This window comes from Camelus dromedarius, chromosome 7 (genome assembly GCF_036321535.1).
Source record: "Camelus dromedarius isolate mCamDro1 chromosome 7, mCamDro1.pat, whole genome shotgun sequence".
Classification (NCBI taxonomy): Eukaryota; Metazoa; Chordata; class Mammalia; order Artiodactyla; family Camelidae; genus Camelus; species Camelus dromedarius.
The window spans coordinates 39,750,837-39,771,417 of NC_087442.1; the positions used below are offsets into that span (position 1 = coordinate 39,750,837).

The 20,581-nt window shown below is 38.8% G+C and overlaps 1 protein-coding gene across 7 annotated transcripts in view; it reads left to right on the forward strand.

Moving 5' to 3' along the window:
* Positions 1-20,581, forward strand: part of PDE1C (phosphodiesterase 1C) — a 508,368-nt gene that overhangs the window by 466,692 nt on the left and 21,095 nt on the right. The window contains exon 19 of one of the 7 annotated variants that reach the window (XM_064487470.1): positions 10,824-17,474. The exons of 5 other annotated variants lie outside the window; for them this stretch is intronic. In XM_064487470.1, coding sequence (XP_064343540.1) covers positions 10,824-10,837 — 14 coding nt within the window. In that variant the 3' untranslated portion in view covers positions 10,838-17,474. Of the gene's footprint in view, positions 1-10,823; positions 17,475-20,581 lie in introns of those variants that run through there. One more of the 7 variants, XM_064487469.1, reaches the window with a different exon arrangement.

The window sequence follows — 20,581 nt, forward strand, 5'->3', positions numbered from 1 at the left end:
TATAACGAATAAGCCAAAAAAGATAAAATGGAATCATAAAAATAGTCAAAGAAGGGTAGAAAAAGATTAAGGAACAAAGAACAGATAAGACAAGTAGGAGACAAGTAGTAAGAATGTAGACTTACAACTAAGTCTATCAGTTATCACATAAAGTGTAAATGGCCTAAACAGCCCAACTAAAAGGCAGAGATTTTCAGACTGTAAGACCCTGTGTATTCTGTGTTTATGTAAAAAGACACAAGTACCCAAAGTAAAAGGATGGATATGGTATACCAAGCTAACAGTAATTGAAAGAAAGTAGATTTCATAGAAGAGACACTATCACCAGAGAAAAGAAGTTCAGCGCATGATAAAGTCCATTTATCAAAAAGGTATAATAATCCTCTACATTTATGCACCAAAATGCATGAAATGAAGCGTAAGAAGCTTTTAATTCACAATTTTATTTGGAAATGTTAACATCCCTCTCTCAGTCATTGATAGACGAAGTAGAAGTAAAATCAGCCAGGAGAAGAGGACTTGAACAACACTATCAATCAACTTGATGTAACTGGCATCCTTCGAACACCCGCAGTATGAGAACACACATTATTTTCAAGTGCACACAGGACATTTATAAATATGGGTCAGATTTTGGGATATAAAACAAGTCCCAATAAGTTAAAATAAGTCATAAAAAGAATATTCACAGGTTACAACAGAATTAAATTGGCTTAGAATCTTCATTTCATTTTATTTTTTAATAGCTATAGAATTTATAGTGATGTGATCTTTATCATTTTTTATATTGGTAATATGTGTTTTTTCTCTTTTTTTCCTGACCAGTTTGGTTAGAGGTTAACCAATTTTACTCATTATTGTCATTAATATTTTCCATTGTTTTTCTGTTTCCGTGTCATTAATTTCTGATCTGATCTTTATTGTTTACTTTCTTCTGCTTGCTTTTGGGTTTGGTTTGCCTTATTTTTCTAGTTTCTACAGGTGAAATTAATGTTATTGATTTGAGATTTTTTTTCTTTTCAAATATAGGCATTTAGTGCTGTGTATTTCCAAGCACTCATTTAGTAACATGCCACAAACTTTGATATGCTGCAGTTCTATTCACATTCAGTTCAAAATATTTTCTAATTTTTATTTTTGTTTCTACATTGATCTAAGGGTTATTTAGAAGTGTATTATTTAGTTTCCAAATATTTGAGAATTTTCCAGAGATCGTTGAAATTTAAGTTCTTTCTAAGTTGATCTATAGATTCTGTGCAATCCCACTTAAAATCCTAGCAGGGTTTTTTAGTAGAAATTGACAATTGATTTTAAAATTTTCATGGAAATGCAAAGCACTCAGAATAGACAAAGCAACTTGGGAAAAGAAGGAAAAAGTTGGAGGATTAAAGAGTTCTGATTTCAAGACTTACAAAGCTATAATAATCAAGGCACTATAGTACTGGCATCAAGATAGACATATGGGTCAATGGAATAGAATAGAGAGTCCAGAAATAGATTCACATGTATGTGGACATCTTATTTTTGACAAAGAGCATGGAGAAAGGATAGTCATCAATAAGTGGTGATGGAACAACTGGATATCTACCTGCAAAATGAGGAATGTCTCTGTATACCTCATGTTATATACAAACAGTAACTTAAAATAGATTGCATGTAAATTTAAAATGTAAAACTATAAAACTTGTAGTTAAGAAAACTGGAAAAACTCTCATCTTGAGTTAGGCAAAGATTTGTTAGATATAATGTCTAAAGTACAAACCATAGAGTAACAGACGTATAGCTATACTTTATCAAAATTAAAAACTTCTGCAAGTTCAAAAGCATCTTTAGGAGAATGAAAAGACAATCCACACACTGAGGGAGAAATTTTGCAAACCATGTATCTGTTAAAGGACTTGTAACTATAATATATAAAGAAATCTCAATATTCAATAATAAGAAAACAAACAGCTCAATCAAAAGCATGCAAAAGATTTAAACCAACATTTCACCAAGAAAGATACACAGAAAGCAAAAGCACATTAAAAGATCATTGACACCATTAGGGAAAATGAAAAGCCAAATTAAAATCCATAACAAGAGAAAATAAAACAAAGCTTATAGCTGGGGAGATGATTCTGCACTTGCATATTATATTCACCTAATAATTTCTTAGCTCTCTACTTTTCCTGTCAGGACACAGTTTGTCAGCTATTTCCTCAATGAGGAAGTGGTATCTCCTTCAGCCACTCTTTCTGAATATTTTTCAAGTTGTTCATGTTCCCTTTAGGACCTCAGTTCAGGAAAAATGGACAAGGCAGTGGAGCCAGTATTCTTGCTAGTTTGCATAGACTTAGGTTTGTGTCCAGAATCTGAGGAGCAACAAACACACTGGCACATTTACCTTTATTCGGGGGACATGTATTTTTGAGGCCATCATCAGTTTTTGAATCTACATAGACACCTAAATCCCAATATTCTCATCTCAGAGAATCATACTCACCTCATTCTTTCTTCCAAAGATGTCCCCCTATACTACCAGAGACACTGGCGTTAGGCTGTCTTCAGACACCAGAATAATGAATTGCCCTATTTCAGATCCATCGAAACCTTGGCTCGTAGTTGCTGCCTCCTTTGATCACCTCATTGTTCTCACCTAGGCTATTTCGTCCAGCAGGGCTGCTTGTTATCACTTGTAGCCGATGCTGGCTGTGCACTGGTCCAGGCAGAGCCATAGGAACACTTGAATATATTTACTCATCTTCAGCACACTCGTATTGGAATCAACCCCATACGCCCGAGATGTGAGGACTTTACAGAACATTTTGTATTCGTTCAACATTTTCCCCAACTTTTGAAAGGTTGATTTGTTTCTGAGAAACTGTTGGTGTGATTTTAGTCAGAATTCTGATGGATTCACAAGTCTTAGAAGACAGTGGTCTTCGTGGCCATCTTAGTTCAAACTTCTACCCAATTTATGTTTCATAAACTACACATAAGACAGTTTAGTAACAGAAGAGAGTATAAAATCTGGAGAATTATTGACATAGGTGCTTTGAAGTGAAATCTACTTTGTGGCTCTTTATTTTGTTTTGTGTGTACGGACTGTCTTGTTGGGAAACCAGCAATGCCTGCATCTGGGAGCATACAATGTATTTGAAACTATGAAGAGAAGCCAGCTGATTAGCAAGAAGGGCTCCACGCATTGTCAGACAAAGGAGTTCCACATTGACAGTATATGAAGGGTGGATTATGCTGTAGAAGACTGGTTGACACTAAAATGGATACTTGTAACAAATGTGTGGTTTTGATTGCCAGTTTACTATGGACTATATCCTTCATGCACACTGGAATGCTCACATCTACTGGCCAGGCAGTGGTTTCTTTCTCCTGAAGGAAAACCTACTTTTCAAATCATATCCAGAAAGTTGCTTGGTAAGCTGAGAGTGTAGGGGGAGGGAGTTAGTCGATGAATTGTGACTTTAAGGTAGAATATACCCAAACATCCGTCTCCAGCATTGGGATGGACCTGCCAAGATGAGTGAATAGGGACCATCTTGTGTACCTGAGATCCCGACAGTGCAAGAGGCACTCTTCCGTGGACCTCTGTTTTGGATCATACATTCTGTACCAGATATGTTGATATCTTGAAGTAGGTTCTCATTCTTGTTCATTTTCAGTCATCCTTGATTGCATGTCTGGACTTTAATCTTGGCAAGGATTCTTTGTTTTTAAGGCAGACGTCCTCATATTTTTATTTTCTCATTTTCTTTGCCTAACATATTAGCCTAACATATTATCATAAGCTCTACATACCCCGAAAAGTATGCCCAGAGCATGAACTGAGGTGGGTCAAATAGGCCAAAGATGCTGAACGGTTCTGGGAACACTAGCAGGTACCCTGTCCTTTTCTCTCCCACTCAAGACAGTGCTACTGTAACAATAACCCTGATCCTTTCTACTTTATTTTAAAAACTAAACCAGTAAAGGTACAGTCCTTAAGTGTTTTTAGCAATGAATGGTTTACAACACATTTCACTGTTCATTATGCCACTGCCTCAAGCATTATGTCAACATTGCTGCTTGAGGTAGTTTCTACAAATAGTTAATCCTAGCTTTTTTTTTTTTTTCCTCTCAGAGCATAACATTATTTCTTAGTTCTGGGAAGATATCTCACTGTAGCCTTCTATGTATTGACAAAAGTAACCCTGTTTTTTAATGAAGGAATTGACTTCAGCATGAGAATCTAGCATCCTTTTGGATTTTTTTCCATGAGTGTACAGGGACTAAACATCTGGAGTGCCCTGGATCCCAATTAAAATAAGTCATCATAACAACACATGTTCTGATTAATATCCCATTTCCCTTAGCCATTTGTCTATGAAAACTCCTGTGACCCAGTTACTTAACATATTTATATGTATTAACACATGGAACAGCAAAAGTAAGTAAATGCTGTGGTTTAGCAAGAAAACGCTTGAATTACTTATTTTTCAAAACATTTTATACCTTATTTTCTCAAGTAGCATGATAACCTAAGTGTCTAAACCCTCCATTGCAATGTCCCTGTCAGGAAAACAACAAAAAGTTGATAAGTGGACGAGAGAATTGCAATCTTATGTTTAGATGCCTGTTATTCTTATGCATCTAGATAGGTTCCCCTCATTAGATTCTAAAAGGTTCTGTTGCTTAAAATGTTTGGTTGATATACTTCATTCCATTTCTAATTAATTGTGGAAGCCATGCTGTAGGTTGAGCCAACAATAAGAGTTGTTGTGAATGCAACGATGCTGAAACCCAGCCTAATTGGTTTTTTGGATGGATTTGGGGAGAAACTGTTAACCAATCCATGATGTGTGGGTTGAAAGTGGTCAAATGAGGTGAACTCAAAAATCTCCTTATGCCTCTTACTACAGACATACTCTTGAGAGCATGGAAGTACAAAACCCGTGACATCCACATAGTTCTAGCATCGATGAGTCACAGTGACTCAGAACAGTTAGCTCTTTTGGTTACAAGCATTCATTTCAAGCCAGTGCTTTTTTTTTTTATGTATATAGTTTTAGGTTTGGTGAATATCCTTGTGCTTTTCAAGAAGGGTATATAATAGATATCCTCATGGTGGATTATAAAGGAACAAGGTGATACACATACTGTTGTCCTCCTATAGGATTTGGGTTGTTGAAATCCACATTTGCAGTATCCAAACAGCAACTGAAATTGTGTGTGTGTATACATGTATATGTATAGTGTGTACGTGTGTATTGTGTGTGTGGATATGAATGTGTGTGTATATATATATATGTATGTATATGTATGTGTGTGTATGTAATATATATATAACAATGTAAGATTAGTGGGTTTAAAATAACTGCATTGTATTATACCAGAGAAAACTTCTAAAGTCAACTCATGCTTTTCACATAGCCGTTTAGATCCCAGTCTCTTACCAAATAACTACATAGTAGAAATGTCACATAAAAGTATATTATGTACTCTTTGTTAATGAGAAAATTAATCTTTTTAAGCAACTATTCCCTTGCAATTATTGGTATATAAGCTTTCATTGTTTCACTTTATCTTCTAGACATTTCGTTACACTCTTAATGTACCCATGTATTTTTAAAGGAACCCAATTTGACAGAGGATTACAATTTTGGAACTACTGGGGAAATGTGATTTTTCTTTTTTTTCCCCCCTTCATACTGATGTTCAGGATTCAAAATAACTTCTTAGTATTCATGAAATAAATATTTATCTGTTTTCTCCCTAGAAAAATTGTATTTTGTTAGATTCTTTGCAAGTGATTGGAGAAACACACATAACAATACATTTGTCAAAAGAAACTCTATTAATGTTATAAAAAAATTCTTTGAAATAACAGCTGCTGCTGAAATATGTACCAAAACCAGGAGCTAGCGATGCCTCTATTGTTAACGCCATTTCTTTTCTGGACACCCACAAGCTAGAGAGCTGTTAAAAATGCAGTATCAAACAAGTATCGAAGCTCCCTCTTTGTGTTTATTCTTAGCATTCTCCACCAAAGGGCAGCCGGCTCTCCAAGTGATGATATCTGTATTTCATAAGTATTAGCCCTCTACAATATATGCTATTTTTATTCTATGCCCTGGAGCCACAGTGAAAACATGAGAAAAAATGTTTGGTTTTTTCCTTTCATTCATTTTGAATCTTTTATTGTTTTTCCTGAACTAGTAAAAGGGAGAAAACCGTGAAGAGCAGTCAGAATGTTTCAGATCTAAAATATCCCAGCCTCACTTGACTTTTTCTGAAGGCCTTCCATAGGCTCTGTGGTCTCTGGCTTCTTGTTGGCTTCAAAAACAGCAGATTCAAAGACTGATCAGAAACAAAACTCTACTGTGGAGACAACTCTACCCTCACCTGAACTGAAGGAGTGGTATGAGGGGCTGTGGCCTGACTTTTATTTACCTCTTAAGAGTGGGTCAGGTCCTGGGGAACTTGGAGAATTCAGTGTTTTGTTTCCTTCGGTGTTAACGTACTAGGTTCTTAACACAGAGCGGAATGGCAGTACAATACCTTGGGCAGTGTGGGGCAGAAGAACAGAGACAGTTATTCACATATTTTAAGTCTGGAAAGAAAGACCATGCTATATTAGGGAAGAGAGAATACAGCAAAGTTAAAGAATAAAAGCTTAACACTATCATTATTCCCAGTGATAACACAGATGCCAAGGATCAAAAGAAAAGACAAAGAAAGATCACAAGGGTTTTACCAAAGAACTACTATCCTTTGTACTGTTTTTATTCTGTATATTTGGATCAAATGGGTAAATTTCAGGAGATGATAGGATGAGCAGGGTTTCAGGAAGTTATGTTCCCATAAATTTTCTCTATCATCTATCTTATCTGTTCTATCCATGTATTATCCATCCATCCATCCATCCATCCATTTGTCCATCTGTCCATCTTAGCAGGGCTATAGCATTGGTATTATATGCAGTAAAATTAATTTAGAATAATCCTAGTATAATCATATCCTCTGTCATTTGGGGCAAGGAGGAAACATGCATACATGCTTTTGGATATTTGATGGTAACCATTTAAAATTGTTGTCTTGCACTTATGACCTAGAACAGTGAAAACAATGCCTGGATAAATCCCAACCACTATCCCTAAAATAATGTTTATTTGTTTGTTTTTAGTATTTCCTCATTACTAAGAAACACAACCAAACCAGGACCCACAGAATCCTACCAGACATTTAAATTTCGGTTTGGTTTTACCATGCTTATTCTTCCCTAGGGGTTTTTTTTTTTTTTTTCCTATCTAGCCTTTACAATCCTTTCTGTTGCTTACAGTATCACTTTGTTGTTCCAGTGGACAGTTGACTCCATAGAGGGGCAGCTCTGGAAGGGTTTCTGGGACTTGAAAATCTGGTTTGAATCCCGGCTGTGTGCTCAGCCAAGTCAGCTTACTTTTGAGCTTGGGTGATAGTTGAATCAGGCTGTAAAAAAATCAAGCCCAGGAAAAATGGAAAAGAAATGTGTTTACAGATGTTTTTAATGCCCATCGCCAGATGCTTATGAGGCCTACCTCATAGATGTTCAGCTTGTGATCTAGGAATAAACATTATAATGGCTAAACTCATTTTCAGAGTCAAATCATGCTAACTTGAACTTTAAGCCTCTTCTTAAAACAATTATCTTTAGACCAAATGGTTTTCTGTAGCATCTCCTTTTACCTGCAGGAGTAGCATGGGAAGGGAGGAACACATTTACACATTGTTGTAAATCCCCATCTCCTATTTCTCTAAATGCAATTTCTGAAACATTCTTTGCTCTTAATTCCCTTAGAGTAAGCGTATTTTGTGAATTCATACACCATACACTTTAAGCTTCAGAACCCCCATTCCTGCCCCTCTAGGAATGTAGGAAGTCTTCGGTCAAGGGGTGGGTAAGAAGGTAGCACTTACTTCGATATTTTCTTGAGTTATCCCAAGTTGGGTTAAAATAGTTTCCATTTCAGTTCATCAGTCACTCTTAAAAAGGTAGGTGAGTTTAATTACTTTTTGTGGGCTCCAGAAAGCCAATATAGATTTACCTTCCATGGAATTCAAAGCAGCTCTAACAAAAATAGTCGTGTAAATCAGTTCCATACAGAGTGACTTCTCATAAATTATTTTCGGATCCTCATTTTCATGTACTTTGTCATCTTTCCTGATTTTAGTTTTAAATTGCTTATGCAATTTTAGTTTACATTGAAAACAAATACACGAAACCAAAACACAGCAAAGCAAGTCTAGGACATTTGAAGTTCAGGAAAGGACGTGTGGAGTGAGGAGATTTACAAACCATGTCAAAGCTGCCTGGAGAGCAGGTGCTCTCTCTCTAGGAGCTTAATCCCACAAAAAGCCATGCACAGGGGGTTATTTCTCCATATGGAGTGTAAATTTTTGACATATCATACTTTGCTATTGAATAAAATCAGTATACTTAGGGTTTTCTTTTTATTTCTCACTAGGAAAGTCAGGATTAGAAAAAAGAGTGGAGAGAGACTTCTTACTCATCATTACACCTTTATCTGTCCTAGCCACCCTGTGCTTATTCAATTCATTTCCTTTCAATTAAAAAATAATCATTTGTTGAACATATGCTGTGTGTCAGGCATTGATTGCACAACATGCAAGAAAAGTTGTAAAGATAAATAAGATATTTTCCCTGCCCTCAAAGAGTTTACAGTCTGGGGTGAAGCATTTTCTGCAGATACCTACAGCACTCAGCACCTTAGATGTCCTAAAGGATTCGTAAGCAGATGTTATTAGAGAGTATGTGGGTGGGAAGGCTGAGGACGGTCACTCGGTCACAGACCCAGCTGCAGAGTATTTGCCTCTTGTTCTTTTACCGTTGGTTGTATTTAATGACAATGAGCACAGGTTCAGTTTAAACATACAAGTTGCCTTTACTTATCCTTTTTCTCCACTCCTTGACCAACTCCTTTCCTCCATCCCTTGACCAGAAGGCCGAGGAGGGGACAATGGAGACCCGTAGCCAGCCACTCCACCATCTCACTCATAAGCAGTGACTAGCAAGGGAGGGAGATCTCCTCTCAGGGGCCTTTGGGTTCCATTACCACCCTAGATGGACCTCTCCCATCTCTGGGACGCAGCAGTCTGCACAGCGGCCCCTGCTGACCCCGGCTGTATGACACAGGATGAGCTTCACTTTCTTTGTTGGCTCATTGGGTCTTGCTGGGTGTAACAGTGATCCTTGTCAGCCGACTCCAGCTCTCTGTCCCTAGTTTCCTTTCAACCAATCTGTCATTTATCAAAAAATTAAACCTAACCTTATATTATCATGACAAAATTGAATTTTACATTTGAGGGCCTGGGGACATCTCTTAAGGTCGTTAATACTATGACGACCATCTAAAAAGAGTCTCATTACATGACCCCAAACTGATAAAAACAAGACCAGAGCACTAAGGAGTCCTGTCTTGAAATGAATTCCCTTGTGGCCTAAACTACACAAAGATGATCAGAAACAGTGGAAAATTTCTAATCTTTGATTTTACCTTATTTTTTTCCCTCCTCTTTCCCTCACTGCCAAGTTCCAGTGAGGCACTGGAAACTTCCCTCACTGATCGTGCTAGTATTAGAGTAAAGTGATTTGGCAGAAATTTTTCTTTTTTTCTGTTACTTTTCCCAAATGGATGAAGGTACTAATAGAGCGTAAACACACACAAGACCAGAATGAAGAAAGAGGAACCGCAGGAGGCCTGGATCAATAGCCCCTGGAAGATGGAGAACTGAGAGTAATTCAATAGATCAGAAAGGGTTCTCCTATCTCCCAACTGGTTTGTGCCTAATTTCAACCAAGTCTTATTTAGGAGAGTATCTTAGTCTTTAAAGTTGAATGGAAAACTTTCCTTGTACTCTAATGACTCCCCACCTTTCTGTGGATGACAGGTTGTCCTTCTTAAAGTCTCCCATCCCTCTGGGACTCTACACAGGAGGGAACCCTCCCTCACTCTGAGGCATGATGACTTGCAGAGCACATAACACTTACGGGAAGCAATACCATATTAATTCTTGCTTGTTTGCTTTTTTATAGTCCTGTCCAAGTCCATTAAGGTTACACGCTGTAGAAATAGGCTAGGTGAAAAAAACCCAATCTTGTTTCTTTCCATTAATTAGTCCTGTTCAGTCTGTATCTTCTGCCACCACCTCATACTAGGCTCAGTAGAGATTTCAGGTGATTTATCCGTTTGCACAACGATCTCAGCTGGGACGCATCTCGCTTTAAATCTTCTGGGGACACATTTGTGAAGCATATGCTATGTGTGAGGTGTTGCACTACTTGCAAGAAGAGTTAGAAAGATAAATAGTTCCCTCACCTTCAAGGAGTCTACAGTCTGGAGTGGAACATCTTCTTGCAGAGAACTATGAATTCTGATAGAGGAGCATGGCTTTGGTATGGAAATGATTGGGCTTAGATGAATCTGACTTCTTCCAATCCCACTGACCCCTGAGGCATATTGACCAGATCTGTCAGTCACCGTCATCTGATTGCAAAATAAGGTGCCTTAATATCCATATTGCGTGAACCGAATGTTTGATGGTCTAGTTTAAGGCAACTATTAAGGCTTCCAGTGTAAACAATGTTTAAAATTCTCCACTGAGGTTTCCCCTTTATAAGTAGAATGACCGTGTTGCAAAGGAGACGGCAATGATTAGCATTGAAATGTTTCATGGATTCCCCGATTCCCCAGTTTTTTGGTCCCTCAGATTTTCTTCTCAGACCTGGAGGGTGGAGAAGGGGGGAAAGGCAGCATTGACACTTTTCTTTTTCTTTTTCTTTTTTTCAGATTCAGAAGAGTAACACACACCTCATAGACAATAAGAGAGGCTGCCAGTGTCTTGCATCATTTTAGCTGAGCTTCTTCATTCTCTTCTCCTTCTTCCACAAAGACTCATATCTGGGGAAGGTGTCCAACTTTCAAACACAAGCCCCCACACTTGGCCTTCTCTCATGACCTCTCCTCCCAGGAGATGACTTTCTGGGAGCTGGTTTGAGGTCTTAGAACTCTGCGGGGGGAGAACCCCCACCCCCACCCCAAGCAGACAAAACAGCTTCAAATTTTTGCACAAACAGAGACCAAACATGAAGGGACTTCCTCAAAATCTTTTGCTAATGCCCTGGCTTTCAAGGCACCTGTCTGATGGGAATGGACATCCTGGATATGCTGAGGCCTGAAAAAGCCACACACACAGGAACGGCCATTGTATTACTGTCAATGCTGTTACTTTAAATGTTGTTATTTTTGCACTGGTTGCTGATGGTGGATACAGCCAAGCTGGCCTTCATCACAGCTGAGATGATGATTTCAGTCTCTGGATGTTCCTTGCTGGAGTCAGGAACATTCTTTTTCTCCAGTTTCCTTTCAGACTTAAAAATTTGTTCTTATGCTTTTTTTCCCCATTTATATAATATGGAATTCTTTTTGATTTATAAAAAGGGAGAATTTCCTATAGGAATCTTTATTTGATGCTTAATTTTCCTGTGCATTTGTTAATATAAACCTGAATGTTTCAGCTCATGACTACGTTGTTCAGGAGAGAAACCCAGTGTTTTCACTGGGAAGCATCTATAGGTGGTTACTGAATTTTTTACCACTGGCTGGTCCTCTTCTTTTGAATATCTGTGGTTTGACTTAATCATTCTCCTTTCTATTCAGGAAAATGCTAAGGGAATTAGTATCAGGGAGATATATCCAATAATTTTTTCATTTTAGCGAGTCTTTAGAAATACCAGATAGGAGATGATTAATAGCATAAATCAAAAATGAGAATAGTAGATGTAGCAAGGAAAGAGAATAAACATATAGCCTCTTGAAACCAAGTCAAAAGTGGGATCCAGTGGAGTGCAAGTCATGTAATTTTGTGGGTCTAAATGGTGATATCTGGATGAAACTGATTGTTAAAATGTGGTTGTAGTTCACAAAGGAACCTTTGAGTCCTGCCTAAGGAAATCACATGAATACGTAAATAACATGAATATACTTGGTGATGGAGTAGGACTGGTGATAGGAAGAGAGACAATAGGCTTAAGTGTATTCCTTGTTGCAGACTTCATTTCCACATTAAAGAAAAATCACAGAAATAAACATTTAAAAATTCCTCCTATTACTAAGGCAAAATGTTAGTATTTCTTCAGACAGAAAGGAGACTATGTACGTAGCCTGTAAGGCCTTTTGTCTCATTAAACTAATTCCCCAAGAGAAAGATCTGGCGAGCTCTGTTGTATAGAATGCACAGTCATATACTGATATTCAAACAGCGTTCTTAGGTCAGGCTGACATTCTGTTGCTCCTCTTGGGTTTCCTAACAATGACCACAGTAAATCATGTGATCACAAATTCAAAACAGGAGCCTAGCAGTTCAAGTACCTGAGCAAAGCAAGCCATAACCTCCAAATGATTGTGATAAATGGTGGTTCATAAGGGGCCTTGGTATCAGTGAGGCAATAAGGAGCAGTGGGGACTGTGAGGAAGTGGAGAGAATGCATGCTGCCCAACAGAGATAGTTGCTAGGTAACTGTGGGGTTAGTGCTATGTAGAAATGAGGGTCCTGGATATCAAGGATTGTATGTAAACCTTCTCCAAAATTTTAAACATTGGCAACTAATTCAGAAACTTACAAACACTGTGCTGGCCAAAGAAAACATACCTGTGACCCGCATTCAATGCACGGGACATCAGTTTGCAAACTACGCTCTTTGAGGTGGTTTGGTTTTATATATGTTTTATATAAGAGTGACCAATGCATGTCACTTCTTGACCGTAGAACCTGAACCTTTTATCTCATTTCAGTTCTGTATTTTTTCTATGTGGAGCTCTGCAGCCAGTCAAAACAGAAAACCGGCAGCTTCCCTTTTATCACAAGCAAGACTACACAATATTTGAAAAAGAAATAGGAATATAGCCATTTTTTCTAGCACCTGTAAAGATGGAAATGTTTTTCATTTGCTTTAAGTCATTAATTCAGCTGGAAAAAAATGGGAAGATAATTTTTTCCAAGATAACACTCTGCTCAGAACTCTCAGCATGGTAAAACAGTAGCTCCATGTAACTCTTATTTTTAAATCCTTAAAAAGTGTTTTGAAGGGACATTGAGTAAAAAAGCAAAACTATGTATTTTTTTTAAATTAAAAAGAAATGTTTTGTTGTGCTATAAACTGATACTGGAGCTGATGAGACGTGAGACAGCGTTGACTGGAAGAGCGATATTTCCAGAGCACAGCTCACTCGCAGTGGTCTTTCTGTCCTCTTGAATCAGCTTCCTCCAAGTTGAGCAGTGATGTGGGACACACGCCCTTCCATTGCACAGACTATGGCATCTTACTCTGTGTTCCACTGTCACATAGAAAGCAGAGGCTTACACACTTGAGTTAAGAATTAACTGGTGTGTGGGGAAAGTACTGGGGACATGCCCACCACTGACAAACCACGAGGTCCATGTGTCCCTGGGTGGAAAGTGACAAATGGAGTTAGCCCTTGAGTTTGGGTCCCCATATCACCAAAGAGCTCTAGAGCCAAGTTACGCTGATATGGTGCATTTCAGAGCCATCAAGACACATCCTTAGGCAGGTCTTTCTTCCTTCTTTTATTCACGCCAACCTTTCCTGGGGTATGAGCCCTAGTTGCTTATGGCAGCAGGAAAGAGATATTTCTAACTCATTAAATGCAAATGGATTTTCTTCCAATGTCCATTTTATTCCTGGAGCTTTTAAAAACTATTGAAGACATATGACAAGATCGCATAAAGGACAAGATATACTTAAACAATAAAATGATATGTAGACATCTGAGGGCCAAAGAACAATCTAGTGCAACTGTTCATTTCACATGCAGAATTAAAGACATTATACTATATTTTCCACCTGAAATTATGCCTCTAGTAAGTGTGAAAAATAAAAAGGAAAGAGCAATATTATCACAGGATGTAAGATAGAGGGCAGATAAAATGATGGAAACCAATTTTATAATCAGTGTTTTAAGGGCAAGATACTGGTCTTTTAGTATCCACTTCTGTCATAGATCATTTTTAGATAGATAGATAGATAGGCAGACAGACAGATAGATAGGTAGACAGATAGAGTATATAACATACTTTCTTCTATCCTTAACCTTTAGCAGAGACTTAACATGATAGAAATTACTTCATAATATTCCCCATAGAGTAAGAAGGAAAACAAAAGAAAAAGACACAATTTTTTTTCTCAAAATGAGATGGAGAAGATTCTGAGATTAAAAGCTATGTATGTAGTATTATGTCCCAAATAAAGTGGGTTTTAGGGACTACATTCCAATTCCAAAATTCCCACAAACCCCAACAGGAGTTGCAGCACTGGCCCCCCTACAGTGCCTGGCACACAGTCATCATTCAGGACACACATGCAGAATTGTCCAGCTGAATTCCACTATCCACCTGTGAGTGCAACATCTTCTGTTTGTCAAGCGTATCGCTAAAGGCTTATGTTCTAAGTAAATGCAGACATACACTAACGACACAAACAGCTTATTATCAAGGATGGGAAATTGCAAGTAGTGTGGGGAAAGTTATCAGAGCCAAGTTTATGGAAAAAACAAAAACTCTATGATCTTTGGGTTTAAGAAAAACAAACAAATGAAAAAAAAAAAAAACCCAAAAGCTAAAAACAAAAACAACCCAAAACAAGATTTATCTGAAAATGCTTTTCCAAAAGGGATGATGACACCAATCTATACACCATTACCAGTGGGTTTATTTATAACCCAAATTGTAACAGTTAAAATCCAAAATGGGCTTTCTTGGAGCAAGTAGTAAGTTGTGTATGTGCAGCTTTGGGAATCATCGCCCAGTTTTACTCTGCCAGGATTACGGTCAGCATAGGACGCAACCACAGCAATGTTCAGAAATAACATTGCAGTAATGATATTGTATTGGATTTCCTGTGTGAATAAATGGAAACTAATATTTGTAATTCATCAGCAGTGATCCATGATTAAAGGCCTCATTATTAGTAAATGAATTTAATGAAAAAATTGTAATGAACAGAACAATGATTCTATAAAATATTCCTCTGAGAACTAAGAGATACATTAGCTGCCAAGACCAGATTTCAGCTGTTAAGGTTTCCTCTCATCCAAGTCACTGGTGGGCACAGAGGTGATGGTAGGATTAGAATGGTAACAGAGCCATCTAGGACGTTAGACAGGGTTCATCCCTGTGAATTTGGGTGCAGGGAGGTTAGGAAAAATGGAGAGTAGTCCTCTGGCTGTTCTTATTGGACATTTACAAAAGACTGGATGCTCCTCCAGGAAATCTGCAATAAACAAGAATTGTTCCATAAAGACAAAAACAAAAACAAAAACAAAAACTTTGTTTTTACATTAAACAAGAAGGATTCAGTCAGAGACCTAGACTGAAAGATTCATGAAAGTCAATTTAAACATTCCTCATTATTTTAATAAATTCCCTGCCACTTTACCCATTTTTTCTTTAAAATATTAGCAGACACATTTGAAATGAATTCACATTTAATCTGGCCTCTGTTCCTGAGCAGAAGGGAATTGACACTGGCAATGGCTTGTTTCACTAAATGAACTTGAACCCAGCCTAGATTGCCATCTGCTGAACCAGGAGAGGCAGGGGATGGTGTGTGGGCCCTTCACCTCACTCAGGGCACACGTACTTAGTCTCCGTTGGGAAGATCTCGCCATCTCTGGGGTTAAGTGCTGGCTGTAGGAGGCCAGTTAGTGTCATCTTGGAGGCTGTCCTCTTTGTTCGGGCTCAGCCATGCTTCCTGAACCTCACCTGTGTATCTTACGGACGCTGGCTTCTGAACTGATAAAAGCATTTCTCTGTCAGGGGAAGATGTCGAGAACTCATTTAAAATACAGCCCATTAAAACCCAATGGCTTTGGAATGGCTTTTAAATTGATTGCCCTGGAGGCATATTCTTGTATGGTTTTGCTTCTTTGTCCTGATCTATCTTGGGGTAGGTGTGTGTGTACTAGGGTCCTTGTCCCTGAGTGGGGGTGTGTGTAATGGCACAGAATATAGTCACACACCAATTTACATAGATTTATAGTAAAAATCTGCAGCCATAAGTATTGTCCTGTAACTGATTCTAGAGATAGAACTGTAGAGTATACATTTTCCTTTTTTCTTGCTTTGATGATATTTTTATACAATTTTATATGCTGTAAAAATTTTTAAAAAATATTTGCTATTTTCATTTGTAGAGCTCGGTTAGGTTTTTATCAGCTCTGGTGCCCACTGTACAGCCAGAATCTGCCCCCCACCTAATTTAAGAGGTCCCTTCTTTTTCATACTTTTTATTTCACCTTTCCCTTATTTTCTTCTCTCATTTTTCTACCTTTTGCAGATTCGTTCTTTTGCCTCTGTCCAGGCAAGCCATTCTGCTTGCCGTATCGTTTTAGCACATGGAAACACAAAATAATGGAAAAAACAAAATTACCTTGTTCCAGTGTAATCCACATGAGGACACGTTGCGGGCCAGGGATGGGGTATGGGGAGATGGGGAGGAGAGAATAGACTGGAGAAAGGAAGCAGGAAAAAGGAAATCCTCATGGGGGATCAATTACCCAAAGCGAGGTGACTCACTTTGAGCCTAAAATAATGCTCTTATTACTGTCCGTCAGTGTGGGGCCCAGTTTTTGCCCAGGGTTTTTCTCCTTGGGATGCTACACTCTCACCATGGGTCTGTAGACCCTCTCCTTAACATTAGGGCATTGGCCATGTATGAATGGATAACTCAGCTCATTTCCTCAGCCTTAGATTTGCTGCTGTTCAGCTGGATTTTGGGAGATGTCTGGATTAAAATCAAGAATGTTTAACAGGACTCAAAAGAAAGAAGCAAGCAGAACCCAAACCCCAAACCTCAACCAAATCATGCCGAATAAATAGTTCTTTGGAGGAATAAGGAAGGGATTTCTGGATATGTTCTGAGAATGCTCTTCCAAAAGGGAAGATGGCAAAAACGGGCTTGTCTGTACTTTGCGACAGTGACAGAATGTACTTCCATGATGTGAAATGTGTTTCTAGCAGATAAAATTCAGGTTGCAATTTGCATTTGTGTATCATAGGGCAAGAGAATGACCATCCATTCTCAAGAAGAGTGCTTTGTTCCCTATGATGCTGGTTTGTACTAAAGGAAACTATTCAAATGCCATAACATCACATCTTTAAATGCAAAAATAAATCATAGGGATTCGTGTAAAACAGAATATGCCTAAATGCTCTCAGTAAATTACATGTTTATTGTAAATCTTTGTTGCACAGACGAGGCTGACAGTCTTTCAATGTATAATTTTTCCCAGCATCTAGTATTGAAAAAGTACTTGTGTGTTCTTCTGATTACCAAATAAAAACAATGAGTTAACCTCTCTCCTGAGATTTGAAAAATGAAAAACCTGGTTTTTTCTTTATTTTGATGTTTTTCATTGTTGTCCATGTTCTGTCTCAGATATGAGACTGTCCAAACTCACTCAGCCACTTTTGTATCCCTCCAAATGCCACACAATAACCCAGCGTACCAGCTAGCACGTTGAAGATAGGTATATACACACACACAGTGTTTCACGTCTCGTATAATCTTTTCTGAGGGATGAGGCGGATGAATTATCAGAAGCTCCTTCGAGGCATAAGAAATGTTAACATTCAAGGCATTAGGCTGGCTTCCATATGTTCAGTTTTCTTTTGGGTACCATGACATGGTTTTACATTCTTAAAATGCTAGCTTTCGAATTCCAAAATTTTTTCCTTCTTCTCTTAAATATTTCTGGCAATATTTTCTTTCTCTCTACCACAAACTGTATACAGAGTCTGACTAGGGAGTAGTCATTACCCCTGTTCGTGGACATATATGTGGTTTAATAGAGTAAATGGCATCCAGCTGCCTTCTTCAATCCAGCCACTGAGGGACTCCCCTAGTGGTGATGGTGCGTATTACACAAATATACCCCCTTACCTGGGCCACCTCTATACTGTTCCTGTGTAGTGACTTCCCTGCATTATTACTATGACAAAACGGGCTATGTTGTTCCTCCCAAGCAGCTGTGTTCGCCATGCATTGAAACATGGTTTTTTTTTAATTTCTTTTTTTTCCTGAAAGCAAAGACAGAACTTAACTTATTTTGAAAAATATAGAGAAGTATAATAAAATTAAAATCAATTGTAAAACCCCATTCAACAATTACTCACTGTCAGTTCTTTACTGTATTTCCTTATGGTCTTTTGCTGTGTGTTTTTACACAGTTCAGGCTGCATAATACAGTATATTTAATTTTGTATTATGGTTTGTTTACATACCATTGGACTGTAAGCATTATCTCATTTAAAAAAAAAACCTCGTTATTAGTATAATTTCAGTTGCAACATAATTTTTCATTTTGTGGCTCTAGTGCAGTTTACTTAACTGCTTCTCTGCTGTTGGACAATTTTTTTTTTTTGCAGTTGTAAATAACAGCAATGGAGCTCTTTGCACATAAAACTTTGTTGCATTTCTGAATATCTCCATTGGAAAAAAATTTTTAGATTACTGGGTCAAAGGCTGTGGACCTGTTTTTGTACTCCTCACTCCCGTGTCCAGTTCCAAGGCATGTTCCAATGTTAAATAGCATATAGGGTTGCATGTCTGAATAGCTCTTGCATTTTTGATCATTGTTCTTTGTGACAGAGATCAAGTGACACGAAAGCAAGGGTGGTATTCACGGCGGTTGTATTGTGGAGGAAGAATGTTATCAAATGCCCTGGCTATGCCACTGTAATTTACTTTTGGAAAACAATTCTTAGGATGTGGGTTTGAAGCCCTCCAAACTTCCAGAGATTCCGCAGCCCTAAGCAGAATATGGGCTTCTCTTGGTGCCCTTTTGTCAAGGCTGCAGAGGGGCAAAGATGACTATTCGTTCTGAGGCATCAGGCAATGGGGTGTTGATCTCTGCCACACCTCAAACGAAACACAGGGAAAATGTCTGGTAGGCGTGCTCAGCAACAGCAGCAGAGGTCGTGGGTATTGCAGAGGCAGGCGCTGGAGTATGCTAAAGGGAGGAGAGGATGATGCACAGAGGCTGACAGGCACTTTGCCTGCTTCAGTCCTTCAGCAACCCCTCTGCCTTGGGACCTGCTCATGTTATAGTGACATTGCTATGGTTGGACCATTCCAGCAATGACGCTGGGTCTCAGAGACTCTTAAATCACCCTTCCCTGGTAGGCTTGGGCCTGGTCATGGTAACCCTGTTTTGCAGAAGGGAAATTATTTGTTTGAGGTCAAACTGCCAATCACTGGGTTTAGTGCTAGCCTCACATCCTGAGTCGTAGGTGTGTGTATTTGCCCCAAGGCAGGCAGCCTTGGTTGTCACTTCCATCACTGTCCTCTTCTCCAGATTCCTGATGAATTGGATTCATTGCCCTTTAGCTGAACTAACCAAGGACATTAATTTGAAATATCTGAAAGCTATTCATTTGTCAAAAGATACTTCCAGTCACACAAGCTGCAGTGATGACATTTCTGCCCCGAGCTGACTGATTGGGTTGTTTACTCTGTGAACATGCACACGCTGTGGGTCAAGGACGGTGTAATGCGTGACCTTAAAATGCTCATCTCCCAAGGATGACATATCAGCTACTTTACACACACACCTTTCTTTTGAATATAAACTGACAACAAACACTACCTTGCACTGCACAGTTTGCTAAGTACTTTCACTTGATCCTCACATTTATGTCCTGAAATTGATGTTTTAAAATTTTTATAGACGAGGAAAACGGAACTTAGCAACGTCAGCCCTGAGGTGGTTGTTTACTCATGCTTTTATACTTACCTCATTTATAAAATATTTCAGAATTCTAAAATCACATCCGTTTAACCAATTTGCTTTTTAAAAAATGAAGAATGCAGAATAAAACGACAGGCCAGAAGGAGAGTTAATAACACTAGAGCGAAACAGGGCAAACGTTCGTGTATAGTCTTGCAGGTGGAACAGGCCTCCCCTGTTCCCAGCATTAAGTCAGAACTTGGATCTGAGTTTCCTGGAAACCCAAACAAAAACGAAAAGCAACCATTTACAAGATTCCCATCATTCATAAAGATACAGCACACCGTGGTTCAGAAGAAAGGACGCCTCCCCTGCCAGCTGAAGGAAACGGCTGGGAGCGCTCCTGGCTGCAGAGCGGGCCACCCGGACCCACCCGGATCAGTTACACAGCATTTCCAGTGGGAGGGCCCAGGCAGCAGCATATTTGCTTTAAAACTCCCCAGACCATCCTGATGTGTAGCCAGGATTGAAAAGCACTGAGAGTCACTGACAGAATGGCATCCCAGGTGGATTTCTACAGTAAATCTCAGAGTGAGGTCTCTGTGTCTGCTGGCTCGGAACTGGGGGCTCAGGTTTGGAAGCTGATCTTCCAGCTCAATTTCTGATGTCTTCCCTGGGAATGGGAGAAAGGGAGGGGTGACGAGTTTTAGAAAATGAAACATAGGTAAGTTGCATATTATGCCCAAGAATGGAACTTTGAGTCAAGGGATCGGTCATTTGGGGGCTGCCGAGTGGAAAATGAT